This window comes from Astatotilapia calliptera, chromosome 7, assembly GCF_900246225.1.
Source record: "Astatotilapia calliptera chromosome 7, fAstCal1.2, whole genome shotgun sequence".
Taxonomy (NCBI): Eukaryota; Metazoa; Chordata; class Actinopteri; order Cichliformes; family Cichlidae; genus Astatotilapia; species Astatotilapia calliptera.
The window spans coordinates 2,078,014-2,097,721 of record NC_039308.1 but is presented as its reverse complement, the minus strand read 5'-3'; the positions used below and the strand labels follow the sequence as shown (position 1 = coordinate 2,097,721).

Sequence of the window (19,708 nt, the reverse complement as noted above, 5' to 3'; positions counted from 1 at the left end):
CTGAGGAGTCCATGTGCGCTCAACGTGAGGTTCAGAGATTCAGCAATCCTAGTCATTATAATTTGAATGTGACTCATTGAGGGCTGAATAAAAACATTTTGTTCCCTGGCACATGTCTCTTCAGCTGAACAAGGAAATAATGACGACATTCAAGGATGTTCACAGAACGATTGAGAAGATGAAGGATAATGTCCAGCAGGCTCCCCTCGTCGTGAAAAGACTTGAAGCTCTGTGGAAACTGGTGTTTTTCCTCGACCAGAGGAAGGAAGTTCAGCTGTCTGATGTGAAAAAAGCTCTGGAGAATTTCCTAGAGACTTTGCAGAAAGCTGAAATACTGAACATCAAATTCACAGAGGCTCACAAGATGAATCAGATGTGGAAGAGTTTGAAAATCTGAACAAGAGCCTCACTGATGACTACATATCGCTGTCTGGGGCTCTACACATCGATCGGGAGATGAAGCTGGATAAACGAGAAAAAAATGTCCAAGCTGGAGGCAAAATTAGCAGAGCAGGAGGAGACACTGGAGGAGACACAGAAAGGAGTGGCATCAAATTCAGCCCAAGAAAATAACACGTTCTACTGTGTCCTGCAATGAAGATCAGACCACACATTATAGGAAACTTTGTTAAACCTCTGAAATCACAAAGTTTAAAATATTTGAGATTATTATAATTAACTAGCTCATGATGTGCTTCATTCTTCAACTTGATTTATATGTGATGTGTAAAAGTATAAAAGTCCTACGAATGTATTATTCTTGATCTTTGTGGTGTTTTCACTGTGAATTTTAATTCCAGAAAAGAAGAAGAAAACAGAAACGCAGGAAAGGTTTTTCATCCGGCTCAGTGTTTCTCTGCAACAGCTGAACACTCGATCCGACTAGTTTGGCGTTTCAGCTCACCGATGCGACAGAAACATTAGTGGGAGATATTTCTTGGCAACTTTTAAAAGATTTGTCCAACTTATTCCAACGTAAACCCTGTCCGTGAAGCCAGGGGACATTTCATGGGCTTATGCGATTGGACGAGAGGGTGTAGTGCTACGTTATTAGCCAATGACTTGTCACGGTCCGGGGCAGCGGCCGTGTGAAGAGTGGAAAGGAGGACTCAAATTCAGCACTTACTCAGATGTGAAGGCGATTTATTGACAATATCAAACATAAAGTGGAGATGGCAAAACAGAACTAAGGATGAACTAAACTGGGTGAAACTACACAAAGGAGTGGCAAACCTGAACATGAAGGGAGAACAGCAGGGAGAGCACGCAGGGGATTTCACAGAGTATGAACACAGACGACGCGACGAGGAGCAGAGGAAAACACACACTATAAGTACACAAAGAGACACTGGGAAATCACACACAGGTGGGAGACACAGCTGGACCTGATTAACCTGACGAGACAGGGGAACACTAACACCAGGGACCAACAGAGGGAGCACAAACCCAAAACCCAGTATCTAAAATCCCAAAACACAAACCATCCCAAAACAGCCCAAGAATAATAAAGAGAATAATAACAATAAAGAACATAAACACAAAGTCACTGAGTCATGGCCGCAGGACCATGACATGACTGTTGATCACCACGCTGCATCCTCAGACTGCACAGTTTGAAGCAGATCAGATGAACGATTGTTAAATTAGATGAAAACCACACAGACACACATAGGCTCCTTGATTTATTAGAGATTCATTTAGCACTAGGACAAGAGGACACAAATTACATAACAATGTGAAAGAGAATAAATATGTGTGCACTCATTTCAGCAAGGAATAATTTCATTGTTTCACAAAACTTTATTAAAATTGTTTGTTTTTGAATCCCTCTCAAATCTATTTAATCGTGAAAAAAAGTAGTATTTCTTTTACAAAAGAATTTCTCGAGAATGAAAGTTACCTTCACAGCTTCCCAGTCAAGAAGACCTTCCAGGAGGAATGAAGGCCCATGAGGATTAAATAGGGATTATTATTGATCACAAATCATGCAAAGCGACTGGCCAAACTAGTAGAGCCGAAAACCCATCGGTGAAACAGTTCTGACGACAGAAACAGGGCTGATGGTCCTAATGACGGGCATCGGGGGCATGTTATTGGAGACAAGAACGCGAACTGTTGTAGTTTTGCAGAAAGGCTGGGCCAGAACAGGCGTCGAAGCCCGCATGGGTGCCATGATGTAGGCGGCAGGCACGGGAGGAGAGGGGATAGGCGGTGCTGCTGGGGAAAACGTAGGACATGGGGGGTTAGGCAGCGGTGTGTAGGGGCGCCCTAAAACAGTTTCATACACCTTGTGCAGTATGTCGCTCTGCTCAACCTGCAGAGCTCCAGAAAGCATCTGGAAGTTCTCAGTGAGTCTTTGGTTCACCTCGCTGAACTTTGCTCCAATGCTGCCTGACATCATGAACTGCTTAAGCCGATTATTTTTTGAGAATTTTGACACCAGTTTCTCAGCATGTTTCAAGATGGTGTGGAGTTCCTTCAGCGCTTTCTCCACAGCGCCAGAGTTTCTGCCTGATCCCCTTTCTTTGACGGTTAAAACCAGTCCCTCCAAAGCTCTGACCCTGTCAGCAATCCGCCTGCAGCGTTCGTCATTGTCCTTCATATTGTCATACATCTCGATGATGGTTGGGCAGAGGCCGAAAAGTTCGGAGACCAGCTTATCCATGGTGAACTGTAAGGAAAGAAAGGTAACAGAACTGTAACGGTGCCATGGAGAAGTAAACTTAACTAGACTGAATTCAAATCAAAATCAAATCGAAATTTATTTATATAGCACATATTAAAACAACAGTGTTGACCATAGTGCTTCACAGTCAGTATAAGCATGAGACAATTAAAACAAACAATAAAACAGGACAACAAACAATAGGTAACAACACAACAAGCTAGACCAACTAGTTAGAATCAAAAGCCAAAGTAAAAAGATAAGTTTTAAGACGTGATTTAAAAGACTGGATCGACTCGGCAGTACGAACATGAACAGGGAGGTTATTCCAGAGTCTGGGTGCCACGGATGCAAAGGCCCGGTCACCTCTCGACTTCATTCGAGACCTAGGTTGTGCTAGGAGCCTGTGATTGGACGATCTGCTCTGTTGGGATTGTATGAGTGGAGTAGTTCAGATAGCTGGGCGCTAAATTATTCAGAATATTAAAAGTGAACAAAAGAATTTTAAAATCTTTGCGATATTTAACAGGGAGCCAATGTAATTTGGCTAACATTGGAGTTATGTGTTCATGAATTCTCGTACCTGTTAAAAGACGCGCAGCTGCATTTTGAATTAACTGAAGCCGGCAAAGAGAGGAGTGTTGGAGGCCCGAGTAGAGGGAGTTACAGTAGTCCGATCTGGATGTAATAAATGCGTGGACAAGCTTTTCAAGATCTTTTAAAGGAAGGAACGGCTTTGCTTTGGATATCTGACGCAACTGGTAAAAGCTGTTTTTTACCACAGTGGACACCTGTTTCTCAAGTTTAAAAGAGCCCTCCAGGAACACTCACAGGTTTCTTACAGTGGGCGAGAGATGGCTAGCGAGAGGGCCTAGGGCATCAGCTAACTGGTTTAGCGGAGTGTGACTACCAAAGACTATGATTTCGGTCTCGTTCAATGTAAGAAAATTATGTGATAACCAAATTTTAACTTCATGCAAGCAGTTGAACAGAGGTTGCAAAGAAGCAGTCACATCGGATTTCAAAGGTGAATAAATCTGGATATCATCAGCATAACAGTGAAAGGAGATGTTGTATTTTCTAAAAATTAATCCCAAGGGCAACATGTACAAAGAGAAGAGAGCAGGACCGAGCACGGACCCTTGAGGCACACCACAGTAAATAGGGGCAGAAGCCGAGGAGTGTTGCCCCATAGCAACAGAGAACGACCTCTCTGAGAGGTAGGATTTAAACCAAGATAAAACCTTTGAGACCAACAACATGTTCCACTCTTGATAGAAGAATGTTGTGGTTAACCAAAGCAGCAGTCAAGTCAAGTAAAACTAAGACCACAGAATATCCAGAGTCAGCAGTTAAAAGAAGATCATTAAAAACTCTAAGTAAGGCTGTCTCTGTGCTGTGGCGAGGTTTCAAACCAGACTGAAACTTGTCACTAAAACAACTTCAGGCCTAAAAAGGCCTGAAGTTGTTTTAGAACTACCTTTTCCAATATTTTGGAAATAAAAGGGAGTTTAGAGATCGGCCTGTAGTTAGTGAGAGCATTAGGGTCAAGATTTTTCTTTTTCATAATAGGTTGCACAACAGCATGCTTAGAGAGACGGTACACAACCTGATGACAATGATGCATTCAGCAGAGATAAGATACAAGGACCAATAACATGTAAAGCTTCCTTAAAGAAACAAGAAGGAAGAATATCATGCGGGGAACCAGAGATTTTGAGATGATCAATTATATCTTTTAAAACAGAATAAGACACTGGCTCAAACTGTTGGAAGACAGTCAAGCATTCAGAGGCTGGAACTGGGTCTAAAACTGATGATGGGTGAGATGGATGAGAAGCCCTTAAAGCTGAGATCTTTCCAGAAAAATACTTTAAGGATTTATCACAAAGAGCAGGGGAAGCGTCCCTGTAAGTGGTATCAGAATTAAACTGGGATGAACTTCATCTGGAAGCTCTGATGAGCTGAACCTGAAATCTCTCAAAAAGGAAGTTTCAGATTCGGCTCAGAGGTCTGAGTGTGAGAGCTTCCAAAGTAACTGGAAGGATACGTTAAACTGGTGGATTACACACAGATTTATGTTCTAAGAAAAGGCTGCAATCACAAAGTTGGAGACTCCGCCCATAGAAACAAAAAATCATTTACTGTGAATAGTTTGAAGTGATGACTGCATTTGAAGAATTTAAAAAACAACAATGAGACACAACTTCACAAGCAGAAAATATGAACACTTGCCACTGTACATATACACCTCATGTAGAAGAACATGTATACAGAATGTGTTGAAGTTGAGAAAGGTCTAACAAATACCTGCTTTCCTCTTCTAAGGTAGACAATCCAATACTACATACAGAGAAAAATCCAACAATCATGTGACCCCCTATGAGCAGCACTTTGGCGACAGTGGGAAGGAAAAACTCCCTTTTAACAGGAAGAAACCTCCAGCAGAACCAGGCTCAGGGAGGGGCGGGGCCATCTTCCCCGACTGTATGTGTAATTGCGGCTCACAGTCAGAACCTGGTAGAAGCTGAATTACTGATTAAACTTCTTTACAGGCCCTGAAATTGACTCAAATATCACTTTGAGATGTGAAAATGCAGACATGGAAAACAGGTGAGATTTAACAAACAATGAGAAAACAAAACAAAGTCCCAATGGGCAAAAGTGAAAAGTCCAAAAGGGAGAAAATCCAAAGGCACAAGGAACTGGAGACCGCAGACGGGGCCTGGAAACAGGCGCTCTGACATAGACTAGAGATAAGAAAATAAAAGACAATGACACAGGAAGTGAAAAGAGATGACCGAGCAGGGAATGAAGGACAGTGGATATACTGGACAGAGTGATGAAGATGGAGCTGCCAGGCAGGAGGAAAAGAGGAAGACCTCAAAGGACGCAGTGACGGAGGACATGCAGAGGGTTGGTGTGACAGAGGAGGATGCTGGGATAGGAGGAGATGGCGGCTGATGATCTGCTGTGGCGCCCCCTGAAGGGAGCAGGAGGAAGAAGAAGACTGAAATATGTTCATGTTCTGCTTTGTGATTGTGCAACAACCAGTGTTTGTTAAGTCAAGCATTCCTCAGAATCAGTGTTCAGTGTGTCTGTGTGACATCGCCGTGAAGATAAAGGTTGTTTTTGCATCACGACTCCAAAGAACTCTGTCCCGTCAGCAGCTGAACATTTTTCATACCAGGGATAAAACACACATACTATTGTGGAACTGCAGAAATGAAGCTAAACGTGCGTAGTCAAACGTAAAAACAGAAATGTTAACCAATTGTTTCAACTAATTTTAGTTCATAGACACAGCCTATGAACTGAATAGGCTGTGTGTAATAGGTTTGTAAGGCCATGTTACCCCTAAATTTCTATCTTGTTCAAAGAGAAGATATAAAACAAAGTTCTGAGCTAATCGACCTCAGTGTTCTCCTTTTTTAAAAATAAATAATAATAAATATATAATTTCCACATTTATAAGTAATGCAGTTTCTAACGAAGCATGAAGAGCATTTTGCATCTTTAGGGGTAAATGAAACTTTTCTGGAGCTTTAAATATACTTTCATACAAACGTGTAAAACTGGACCCAGTGGCAGCAGCTGATTCCACATTTAACTGCTGTATTAAAGAAACACTTAGCTTTTTATTTCTGCTGATTTAAAGCTCAGCTCATTTGAGCAATGGACAAGCTCACGTTAACAATCAAGGACGCGATCAGCTTTTCTAGTTCTTTCATGGACATTAAGAGAGAATTTGTTGTGAAAAAAGACACATTTTGTGAGCTATCCACTCGGTCTGTGCATTCGGGGGTGGGGTGGGGAATCTCTTGAATGTTCGGTTACTGCAGGTTAAGCAGGTTAACAGAGTGGCACTGATACGTGTCCACCTTCACATTCTTCACTGTGAGTTTGTTTTTACAAAAGAATGCATTTGAGGAAAGATCGTTATCTTTGGGCGTAGAAACTCCACCAGTTTCTCATAAATGAGAGCATGCTGCAAGTGTCCGTGTTGGGAAATGACAAAGAATTTCCACTGACAAGAAGGATTATTTTAAAGTGGCAACTGCATAATTATGCTGTTTGTCCTTTCAAGACTGACGCAGACATGACAGGGTCATTGTTTTCTTTGTTATTTAGGCAACAGCACGCTGGACAACGGGCGTAGTCTTACAACTTACCTGCACATAAAGCTCCGTCACTTTTATATTCGGCTCAAAGAAACTGCTTGTTGTGCCGTAGCTACACACTCCTTTGAGCTCAGTGACTCCCTGCAGCCTCCCTGCAACAAATCAAGAGAGAAGATCCATGCACAGGTTTCTCTTTGTCTCCGGCACCAACTTCCCTTTAAGTTTCATTCTGCGTTGGTCAGCTTTTTATTGCAAATGCAGCAGAGGTGCACTCTTCTGTGCACCGGACCACAGCTACAACCTGGCAGGTCAAAATGTATTAAAGTTAGTGAAGGGCAGGATTTAGCCTCTGGCTGCTGAATACAACACGTTTCAACTCTAAATTCCCATTTGAAGAAAACACTTTCAAAGCATAGTTAAAAATATTAAACTGCTGCTGGTTTTAACAAAGATGACTCCAGGGTAAAATCTCCCATCGTACAGGAGCAGAGGAGTAAAGAGTTTGGGTATTTACCAGTCAGTGGAGGTCACAAGTGTTGCTGCTCAGGTGTTGAGGAAAATGAATGTCAATTTCATTCTTGTGAGTTTTTTAGGTGATTTATCTGAAACATCTCTGTGCTGACGTACAGCAACAGACACAACGATCTGCGTTAGCCCCGTTTATTATCAGCAGAATACTTCAAAGTAAAGCACGGATACCTGGAATGCTTAAGTATTTTGTACTTAGTTACCACCCAGCTGTTCTTGGTTTTGTTCTGACATGAATTGAATCAGAGTGAGCCGATGTTCTGAGCACAGACGGTCCAATCCTGACCCAGGTGAGCCTCAGCCCAACAGTCCAAGCAGAGAGGCCTGTAACGCTTCAGGTGAGTCACAGCCAGCGAATCACAACTGCCTGCTGTCGGTTTGCTTCATCCACACAGGAAGTGGCCCTCTGTGAAAAGACGTTTCTGTGGTGTGTGTTGGTAATCGTAAATGTAAAAACAGAAATGTTAACCAATTGTTTTTGAACTAATTCTAGTTCATAGAGTCCAGTTTGATGTGAGCGGCAAATATTTGATCTCTTTAAATATTTCACAGCAAACCCAGTAAGGCTGCACAGTTGGAGGCGATACCTGCGCTGCATGCACGTCATTGTTTACATCATGAAGGTACCAGTGTTGGGACTAAGGCGTTATTAAGTAACGCGTTACAGTAACTACGTTATTATTGTGGTAAGTAGCACGGTAACTAGTTATTATGCCAAAACCAGGAACGCGTTACTCGTTACTGGGATTTAGATAGGCACGTTATTCGTTCGTGTGGTGGCATCGCGGAGCTTCCACAGATTCAATAACATTAGCAAGTGGTGGAGGCAGCAGGTGGAGGAGGGAAAGGGGAGACAGGAGGAGAGACCCGAGGCGGCCGCCGGTCCGAGTGTGTCAGGTGAACTGAACTTCAGGTAAGAAGTTATGACCTGCAGTCCATCTGGGTCAGATATGAACCAAGTTTAGGTGGAGTTTATTTTAGCTGTGCTGACTTTTTCGTACTGCGTGCTAGCTAGCATGACAGGGTTTCTATACAGCTGGGTGGTGCTATGTTACTGATGTTGAACCGTCCCGTAAAAAACAGAATCGTCTGGTATTCAGAGAAAATATTACGCGTTTCTTATTGAGGTGAAAAGGAACAGTTTGTCCCGTAATTCAGCTACAATGAAAAAGACAAAGCTGCAGTTATTCTGTGTCTTTGCTGCACAGCTGCCTCTTCTTCTTTCATTCTCCCCCCTCCCTCTCCTGTTTCTACTTCAATCATGAAACTGATCAATGATCAGCTGATCGGCTTTTCTCTGTTGTTTGTTTATCGCCCACTTTGTGCCAGAAAGAGGAAACCAGCGGATAAACAACAGCAGCACGTTCAAGCTTGATCAGCTGTTGTTAGAATTTATTTAATATTACTTTCTAGTATCAGCTGATGTTTGCTGGAGCCACAGCTGTAAAGCTGCTGGTCATGATGTGGGTTTGGTTATGTGGTGAGAGGGAAACATGAAGATGAAACCAGGAGATGTCCTTACTGAACCATCAGAGCTGAACAGGTGATGGAGAAACAGGTTTACCTTTTAGGTGACATGAATGAGTTGAAGTTATGAACTGTTTCTGAGAGACAAATAACACCAGGATCCTTTTCTAAGTAGCTGACAGCTGGTAACTGTGCAGGGGCGGGTCTAGCAAAGTGTTGCCAGGGGGCCATGTAGGGCATTAACAGGGAGAGGGGGGCACAAAGAAATACTTTTCTTTCTTATTCTCATTTAAAATGTCTCGCTTTTAAAAAATAATTATCTGAGTCTTACAACAAACGATTGATAGATTGATGCATATATACCATCAGAACAGTGTACATCACTGTCACAACAGGGTTTATTTTCATTCAAAGGCTTTATGATTTTTCCTATAATGGTGGGCCGGTCTCTAGTCAAATTCCCCGGGCCGATTTTTTGTCCCAGTCCAGCCCTGTAAGCAGCTCATCTGCAGTCTGGTGTTACCTACATCTTCCTATTCAGAAGGCAGAATTTCAGAGTTCTGAGTGCAATCGAAAGCACCACGACTGCAGTTTTTGTGTTGGATGTAAAAAGCAGGATAGGATAGAATCAGGCGTGGGATTTCTCTCGTGGAAATGTGCACATTATTTTTTTCCTTTCTATTGGTAGGTGGCACAGTGCACTGTGGCAAGTAAGCAAGCTAGAAGACTGACAGTCTGGCTGGGTATCCAGTTACGGAAGCAACACATTAACAAGAGAATTCTGAGTAAAACCAAAGTTACTTTCCCTAGTAACTAGTTACTCTGAAAGTAACGAGTAACTTGAAGTAACTGAGTTACTTTTGATAGAAGTAACTAGTAATGTAACTAAGTTACTAATTTAAAGTAACTTACCCAACACTGGAAGGTACAGCCAATAGAATGAGAGGTGATATTTTGTTTCTAAGAGATGCACTCAGGTCAGGTACATGGAGACCTTATTTGTCTGCAATGATGTTTTGATGAACAGGAATGTAGCACAAAGTAAAGGTGAAAGCAGCCAGCTGTTAGCTTTAATGTTAACAGTTTCATTTATATTTTTATTCTACAAGCTGCACTGAAGTTAGGAGAGAAGAACAATCAATTATAGTTTGCTGCAAATACCTGTATATGTCTCCATCACTAACTGACACAACAAAGGGGACTCTTACCTTGTAGCGTGAGTGTTGTTGGGAAGCACAGCAGTGACACCTTGTGGTGAATAAGTTAATCACCATCACATAGCTGGTTGCCCTCCATCTACAGCAGCACAGTAGCCAGTAGCTGGAGATTCTGAGGCTGACGGTGCACCGGAGCCCTAGCATCCATACGCTGTTCCAGGCAGTGAATGTTCTCATGTTACCTGATGAATCTGTCTGATTGGTTATTATGTGTTATTATTGTGTATCACGCGTGCATATAACAGGTATTACGGTAAATGATACCTGTTGTACCGTAAAGTAAAAGCTATGTTTTTAGGTGTGACGTTAACAATGACAAACATACATATATATACACATACATACACATATGTATATGTATACCATATATTAGAACATTAGACTGCTGATTTATTGTGAATGGATGATATTGTTTTATGATGCACTATACTGCTGAGTTAAGAAGAGAATATTGTGTGCAGAGAGTCAGGGCCTTGCTGTTCTGATAGCAGAGGAGACAGAGCACATTCCACAGGAGGTTCACCCCACCACCTTGTTGGGAGCAGGAAAAACAATGAGCCGAGGTCATAACTTGGGCGCCGTGTGAGAGAAAGAATGTGAATGTTTAGGCCTTTACGACTAGGTGTTGCCCATTAGAGGCTATAAGAGCTTGAGTAACCCTCCACCAGTTTGAGATTTGCTGTGTCACTCTGCATGCATGTCTCCCCATCCGGAGGGTTTGTGCTCTTAAAGTGTTGAATTGTATGGAATAAAGGATTGTTGATTGAGCATTTATACACCGAGTATTGTCCTTCCTTCAGCCCAAAGATCAAAAGAATACATGCACACACAGACATACATATATATATATGTATGTCTGTGTGTGCATGTATGTATGTATTGTTCAATTCTCCCAATTCTTTTATTTATATATATATATATATATATATATATATATATAAAACACCCAGCACGCCCCTGCGGGCGGTTTGTCCTTGAAGCTCGGGTCCTCTACCAGAGGCCTGGGAGCTTGAGGGTCCTTCGCAGTATCTTAGCTGTTCCCAGGACTGCGCTCTTCTGGACAGAGATCTCCGATGTTATTCCCGGGATCTGCTGGAGCCACTCGCCTAGCTTGGGAGTCACCGCACCTAGTGCTCCGATTACCACGGGGACCACCGTTACCTTCACCCTCCACATCCTCTCGAGCTCTTCTCTGAGCCCTTGGTATTTCTCCAGCTTCTCGTGTTCCTTCTTCCTGATATTGCTGTCATTCGGAACCGCTACATCGATCACTACGGCCGTCTGCTTCTGTTTGTCTACCACCACTATGTCCGGTTGGTTAGCCACCACCATTTTGTCCGTCTGTATCTGGAAGTCCCACAGGATCTTAGCTCGGTCATTCTCTACCACCCTTGGGGGCATCTCCCATTTTGACCTCGGGACTTCCAGGTTATACTCAGCACAGATGTTCCTGTACACTATGCCGGCCACTTGGTTATGGCGTTCCATGTATGCCTTGCCTGCTAGCATCTTGCACCCTGCTGTTATGTGCTGGATTGTCTCTGGGGCATCTTTACACAGCCTGCACCTGGGGTCTTGCCTGGTGTGATAGACCCCAGCCTCTATGGATCTTGTGCTCAGAGCTTGTTCTTGTGCTGCCATGATTAGTGCCTCTGTGCTGTCTTTCAGTCCAGCTTTGTCCAGCCACTGGTAGGATTTCTGGATATCAGCCACCTCCTCTATCTGCCGGTGGTACATACCGTGCAGGGGCCTGTCCTTCCATGATGGTTCCTCGTCTCCCTCCTCTTTCTTGGGTTTCTGCTGCCTGAGGTATTCACTGAGCACTCGGTCAGTTGGAGCCATCTTCCCAATGTATTCTTGGATGTTCGTTGTCTCATCCTGGACTGTGGTGCTGACACTCACCAGTCCCCGGCCCCCTTCCTTCCGCTTAGCGTACAGCCTCAGGGTGCTGGACTTGGGGTGAAACCCTCCATGCATGGTAAGGAGCTTTCTTGTCTTTATGTCAGTGGCTTCTATCTCCTCCTTTGGCCAGCCTATTACCCCAGCAGGGTACCTGATCACGGGCATATATATATATATATATATATATATATGTATGTGTGTGTGTGTGTGTGTGTGTGTGTGTGTGTATATATACAGGGAGTGCAGAATTATTAGGCAAGTTGTATTTTTGAGGAATAATGTTATTATTGAACAACAACCATGTTCTCAATGAACCCAAAAAACTCATTAATATCAAAGCTGAATGTTTTTGGAAGTAGTTTTTAGTTTGTTTTTAGTTTTAGCTATCTTAGGGGGATATCTGTGTGTGCAGGTGACTATTACTGTGCATAATTATTAGGCAACTTATCAAAAACAAATATATATATGTGTATATATATATATATATATATATATATATATATATAAACAAATATATACCCATTTCAATGATTTCTTTTTACCAGTGACACCAATATAACATCTCCACATTCACAAATAAACATTTCTGACATTCAAAAACAAAACAAATCAGCGACCAATATAGCCACCTTTCTTTGCAAGGACACTCAAAAGCCTGCCATCCATGGATTCTGTCAGTGTTTTGATCTGTTCACCATCAACATTGCGTGCAGCAGCAACCACAGCCTCCCAGACACTGTTCAGAGAGGTGTACTGTTTTCCCTCCTTTAAATCTCACATTTGATGATGGACCACAGGTTCTCAATGGGGTTCAGATCAGGTGAACAAGGAGGCCATGTCATTAGTTTGTCTTCTTTTATACCCTTTCTTGCCAGCCACGCTGTGGAGTACTTGGACGCGTGTGATGGAGCATTGTCCTGCATGACAATCATGTTTTTCTTGAAGGATGCAGACTTCTTCCTGTACCACTGCTTGAAGAAGGTGTCTTCCAGAAACTGGCAGTAGGACTGGGAGTTGAGCTTGACTCCATCCTCAACCCGAAAAGGCCCCACAAGCTCATCTTTGATGATACTCGGCCCTGAAAATCTTAGAAATATGGTATCTAACCAGATTCTTACTCTGGATGGCATTACCTTGGCCTCCAGTAACACTGTGAGGAACCTTGGAGTCATTTTTTTATTGGGCGACCGTGGCTCAGGGGGTTGGGAATCGCATCTGTAACCGGAAGGTCGCCGGTTCGATCCCTGGGCTCTCTGTCTTGGTCGTTGTGTCCCTGGGCAAGACACTTTACCCTACTTACCTACTGGTGTTGGCCAGAGGGGCCGATGGCGCGATATGGCAGCCTTGCTTCTGTCAGTCTGCCCCAGGGCAGCTGTGGCTACAACTGTAGCTTGCTTCCACCAGTGTATGAATGTGAGAGTGAATGAATAGTGGTATTGTAAAGCGCTTTGGGTGCCTTGAAAAGCGCTATATAAATCCAATCCATTATTTTTGACCAGGACATGTCCTTCAACGCACATATTAAACAAATATGTAAGACTGCTTTCTTCCATTTGTGCAACATCTCTAAAATTAGAAATATCCTGTCTCAGAGTGACGCTGAAAAACTAGTTCATGCATTTATTACTTCCAGGCTGGACTACTGTAATTCATTATTATCAGGAAGTCCAAAAAACTCGCTGAAAAGCCTTCAACTAATCCAAAATGCTGCAGCAAGAGTCCTGACAGGGACTAGAAAGAGAGAGCATATTTCTCCTGTTTTGGCTTCCCTTCATTGGCTTCCTGTTAAATCCAGAATTGAATTCAAAATCCTGCTCCTCACATACAAGGTCTTAAATAATCAGGCCCCATCTTATCTTAATGACCTTGTAGTACCATATCACCCTATTAGAGCGCTCCGCTCTCGCTCTGCAGGCCTACTTGTTGTTCCTAGAGTATTTAAAAGTAGAATGGGAGGCAGAGCCTTCAGTTTTCAGGCCCCTCTTCTGTGGAACCAGCTTCCAGTTTGGATTCAGGAGACAGACACTATCTCTACTTTCAAGATTAGGCTTCAAACTTTCCTTTTTGCTAAAGCATATAGTTAGGGCTGGACCAGGTGACCCTGAATCCTCCCTTAGTTATGCTGCAATAGACGTAGGCTGCCGGGGGATTCCCATGATGCATTGAGTTTTTCCTTTCCAGTCACCTTTCTCACTCACTATGTATTAACAGACCTCTCTGCATTGAATCATATCTGTTATTAATCTCTGTCTCTCTTCCACAGCATGTCTTTATCCTGTCTTCTTTCTCTCACCCCAACCGGTCGCAGCAGATGGCTCCGCCCCTCCCTGAGCCTGGTTCTGCAGGAGGTTTCTTCCTGTTAAAAGGGAGTTTTTCCTTCCCACTGTCGCCAAAGTGCTGCTCATAGGGGGTCATATGATTGTTGGGTTTTTCTCTGTATCTATGAAGCGCCTTGAGGCGACTTTTGTTGTGATTTGGCGCTATATAAATAAAATTGAATTGAATTGAATTGAATTGAATTGAATACCAGCCCAAACCAGTACTCCACCTCCACCTTGCTGGCGTCTGAGTGGGACTGGAGCTCTCTGCCCTTTACCAATCCAGCCACGGGCCCATCCATCTGGCCCATCAAGACTCACTCTCATTTCATCAGTCCATAAAACCTTAGAAAAACCAGTCTTGAGATATTTCTTGGCCCAGTCTTGACGTTTCAGCTTGTGTGTCTTGTTCAGTGGTGGTCGTCTTTCAGCCTTTCTTACCTTGGCCATGTCTCTGAGTATTGCACACCTTGTGCTTTTGGGCACTCCAGTGATGTTGCAGCTCTGAAATATGGCCAAACTGGTGGCAAGTGGCATCTTGGCAGCTGCACGCTTGACTTTTCTCAGTTCATGGGCAGTTATTTTGCGCCTTGGTTTTTCCACACGCTTCTTGCGACCCTGTTGACTATTTTGAATGAAACGCTTGATTGTTCGATGATCACGCTTCAGAAGCTTTGCAATTTTGAGACTGCTGCATCCCTCTGCAAGATATCTCACTATTTTTGACTTTTCTGAGCCTGTCAAGTCCTTCTTTTGACCCATTTTGCCAAAGGAAAGGACGTTGCCTAATAATTATGCACACCTGATATAGGGTGTTGATGTCATTAGACCACACCCCTTCTCATTACAGAGATGCACATCACCTAATATGCTTAATTGGTAGTAGGCTTTCGAGCCTATACAGCTTGGAGTAAGACAACATGCATGAAGAGGATGATGTGGGCAAAATACTCATTTGCCTAATAATTCTGCACTCCCTGTATATATATATATACATACACGTGTATATATATGTATATATGTATGTTAGCGTGGGCTGCAATGCGTTAGCACGGTTAGCTCATTAATGCGTTAGTGCCATGTAGCCCCACGCACGGGGCGATCCGCGATAACTCGCTAAGGCAGATTTGCCGTGTTAATGCGGTTATGGCGTTAGCATCATTTTAACGAGATTAACGCTGACAGCACAAGTTTTTACAAAAGTCTGCAAGGTCAGCAGACATGGGGACATTTGTGTGCGGACTGAATTATAGCACGTTCGCATGAAGACAGGAATTACATCAAGGGTTTCTACTTCTGCTCCACTAGAGTAGCTTTGCATGAATCACAGTTCAAATATATGTTTTAGCTCCTCCCCTTTTACAGCCAACCTACCTTTACATCAACTGTGTGCCTCAGATACCAGAGATTTCACCTGTGTGTGTGTGTGTGTGTGTGTGTGTGTGTGTGTGTGTGTGTGTGTGTGTGTGTGTGTGTGTGTGTGTGTAGATCAGCGTGCTCTGTCCAGAAGAGGCAGCAGCTCAGGAGCAGTCGGGACAGGTGACAGAGTGTCTGAAGATCAAACTGGAAGACTGTAAGATGGTAAATGAGCTCGCTGATGCCTTCACTGACCTCTCAGGGTGTAGTGAAACCCAGCTTTATAATTTAAAATGTTTTAGAGAACTACCTGAGGCTGCTCAGCTGGCATGTACAGTGGCTTGCAAAAGTATTTGGCCCCCTTGAACTTTCCCACATTTTGTCACATTACAGCCACAAACATGAATCAATGTTATTGGACTTCCAGGTGAAAGACCAACACAAAGTGGTGCACACGTGAGAAGTGGAACAAAAATCATACATGATTCCAAACATTTTTTACAAATAAATAACTGCAAAGTGGGGTGTGCGTAATTATTCAGCCCCTGAGTCGATACTTTGTAGAACCACCTTTTGCTGCAGTTACAGCTGCCAGTCTTTTAGGGTCTGTCTCTACCAGCTTTGCACATCTACAGACTGAAATCTTTGCCCATTCTTCTTTGTAAAACAGCTCCAGCTCAGTCAGATTAGATGGGCAGCGTTTGTGAACAGCAGTTTTCAGATCTTGCCACAGATTCTGGATTGGATTTAGATCTGGACTTTGACTGGGCCAGTCTAACACATGGATGTGTTTTGTTTTAAACCATCCCATTGTTTCCTGGCTTTATGTTCAGGGTCGTTGTCCTGCTGGAAGCTGAACCTCCGCCCCAGTCTCAAGTCTTTTGCAGACTCCAAGAAGTTTTCTTCCAAGACTGCCCTGTATTTGGCTCCATCCATCTTCCCATCAACTCTGACCAGCTTCCCTGTCCCTGCTGAAGAGAAGCCCCCCCAGAGCATGATGCTGCCACCACCATATCTGACAGTGGGGATGGTGTGTTCAGAGTGATGTGCAGTGTTAGTTTTCCACACACAGCGTTTTGCATTTTGGTCTCATCTGACCAGAGCAGCTTCTTCCACATGTTTGCTGTGTCCCCACATGGCTTGGGGCAAACTGCAAACGGGACTTCTTATGGTTTTCTGTTAACAATGGCTTTCTTCTTGCCACTCTTCCATAAAGGCCAACTTTGTGCAGTGCACGACTAATAGTTGTCCTATGGACAGATTCCCCCACCTGAGCTGTAGACCTCTGCAGCTCGTCCAGAGTCACCATGGGCCTCTTGGCTGCATTTCTGATCAGCGCTCTCCTTGTTCGGCCTGTGAGTTTAGGTGGACGGCCTTGTCTTGGTAGGTTTACAGTTGTGCCATACTCCTTCCATTTCTGAATGATGGCTTGAACAGTGCTCCGTGGGATGTTCAAGGCTTGGGAAATCTTTTTGTAGCCTAAGCCTGCTTTAAATTTCTCAATAATTTTATCCTTGACCTGTCTGGGGTGTTCTTTGGACTTCATGGTGTTGTTGCTCCCAATATTCTCCTCTGAGGCCATCACAGAGCAGTTGTGGAGCTGTTTTGCAAAGAAGAATGCGCAAGGATTTCAGTCTGTAGATGTGCAAAGCTGGTAGAGACATACTGTAAGTGTCACAGAAATGGCTTATGTATAAAGAAGTTTAATAGATGGTTCCAGCAGTTAAAATGTTCTTGATTGTACATTTCTGTGGTCAATATTGTAAAGGTGTGTTTATCTTGTATAGGAGACATGTTTATCTTGTCACAAAGAACAAGTTGTTACACCGCTATTATTGCGAGGTTTGGGCGTGATAATATAGGGTCGAGCCACGATCGCCCCATATATAAATATATATATAGTCGACCTTAATCTTGCAGAGAATCTGATGATTTTGTGGATAATTAAAGTCAGTCATATATCCACAAACACAAAAAGCTGAAAGTCAGTGATGCTGCTCGGTTTGCAGTCCTGAATATCACGGCACAAGCAGGATCCACTGCACTGTTAATGTGAGCTGTGTTATATTGCTGCCTCTGTTCGGTGGTGTCGAGCCAAACGGACTTTAACGTGTGTTTGAACGAGCTGACGGTTCACTCGTTAAGCTGAAAGAAAGATGCTTTAATCACAGCAGTCACACATGTGTCCACTGCACCATCTGGAACTCTTCTTGTTTACACTCGTAATAACACAAACACTAAATCCTGCTTCTCTGTGCTGTTGTGTAGCAGTGTGTACACCTGAGACTGTCACCTGTCTGTCTGTCCTGCACTCTCTCTCTGTTTCTTTCTCTCTGATTGTGGAATAAAAGTATGAACGTGTGTTTATAAGTTACACTTGTGTTTGAATCCTGCAGCTTATCACACATTTGATGTCCATGTGTGACGACTGCAAGTGTCCAGAGTGAGGACAGAATGAGGGACCCACTGCTGCACATCATCTGTGAGGCTTTGCAGCCCTGATGATCCACCAGGACAAACTCGGCAGTGTGTGAGGAAGAGGAGGAGGAAGAGCCAGCAGCAGCTGACAGATGGAGAGAATAGACAGACTGTTCCCTGTTTGTGAAGGACTGCTAGGAAAGTTTAACAGAACTGTCTGTGCTGAATCAGTCTTATTAGGTAATGTTCACATAATGTGATCATCCCAGTGTTTCCAGTGTGGGAGAAAGTACTCAGAGTACTCAGGGCCTTCAAGTTACACACCATGAAAGGCAGCAACAAGTTTAATGTTCAGAAACCTAAAGTCTGTATCAGCAGCAGAATGGAGCTAAAATAAATGTTGGTGTCAGTTCTATGAAGCTTTGAGGATTTTGGATCAGTAGCTGCTGTGTTTGTTGCATCATATTGCTGTAACTGTTTATATGCTTTATATATTCTGAGCTAAGTTGATCTATAGTGTTACATCATATTCTATAAGGATGTTATGTGTTTGTAGACTTTCTGCCCAGTTTGACCCATTTAGCAGACGTCAGCCTGTTTAAGGCTCTGATGTCTATTCTGTGTGACTTACAGCAGTTATGACATGGTCTGATTTTTCTCACCCAATAAAGGAATATTTCATATATCAGTCTACTCTTCATTCTATCAGACACAGTTATCACAGCTCGTACATTTGCTTTATACACATATGTAAGCATTGAGCCAAATGTAATAATGCCAACGTATTAAACGAACAATATTTGTCTCTTATATATAACACATCTGTATACACACTCACAGATACTCGTCTTTGAGTGAAGATTTAAGGTGATAGGACATATAAACAACTGTTCAAGCTCACTGCTGTAATATATCATAATAATCTGACTATAACTTTAATATTGGCCATATTATATTTACATTACCACAGTGAGATGACTTTAGTCTCATGACCAACATCAGCTAATTGTTATTTACTAGCTAATCTTAAATGACTGTTCAGCACAGGAATGAAGCCCAACAATCATGTTTTACGGTCCTTTGGTCTCAAATGAACAAAACATGTTCTCCTTCGTTTCTGTCACACAAAGCTGTATGACACGTTTCTCGCGGTTAGTATCATGGTTGCTAGGCAACCTGAGCAGCGCGACGAAGGCAAGACCGTCCTATTTCACAAGCCTCTCACTTCCGCACTTCTCATACTTATAGTACGCACCGTGCGTAGTGCGCGTAGTTCAAGCGTGCAGACCCTGAATTGGGACACGGCCTAGTGGTGCCGAGCTGGCGCACCGAGTAGTTCCTGTTACCTGCTGTGTGTCTGTTTTTACAGGTAAGCTGGGTTCCAAATAATACATATGTGATAGACAACAGCAGCAATCGAAAAGCTAGAGAGCCAGTTCACGAGTTTAAGGGTTGATAGCGACGAACCACCACCAGCTGTTGCTAAAAGCACCTTTGTTAGCTAGCAAAGTATTTACAAATAATTCTCCCGTTCATTGATCTGAGCATGCGCAGAATGATCCACAGCGCTCCTTTGATCTTCTCGAACGATCATCGTGACGTCACGGCGACATCACAATGATCCTTTGAGAAGATCAAAGGATCATTGTTTTGTCACAGCGACATCGCATTCTCTGCCACGCCCACCGAGTCTATAAATAGGAGCTCGTTCAACAG

At 43.2% G+C, this 19,708-nt stretch overlaps 1 protein-coding gene across 1 annotated transcript; it reads right to left on the bottom strand.

The window, feature by feature from the left end:
• Positions 1-1,871: 1,871 nt before the first annotated feature.
• Positions 1,872-7,168, bottom strand: LOC113027210 (mixed lineage kinase domain-like protein). Its single transcript, XM_026176832.1, has 2 exons — positions 6,838-7,168; positions 1,872-2,671 (listed from the first exon to the last, which is right to left on the bottom strand). The coding sequence occupies exon 2, from the start codon at positions 2,663-2,665 to the stop codon at positions 2,006-2,008; it is 660 nt and encodes a 219-aa protein (XP_026032617.1). The 5' UTR covers positions 2,666-2,671; positions 6,838-7,168; the 3' UTR covers positions 1,872-2,005.
• Between the last annotated feature and the right edge of the window lie 12,540 nt (positions 7,169-19,708).

Excerpts from the sequence above, each read along its gene's own strand:
- LOC113027210 (XM_026176832.1), bottom strand. The coding sequence starts at position 2,665 with ATGGATAAGCTGGTCTCCGAACTTTTCGGCCTCTGCCCAACCATCATC.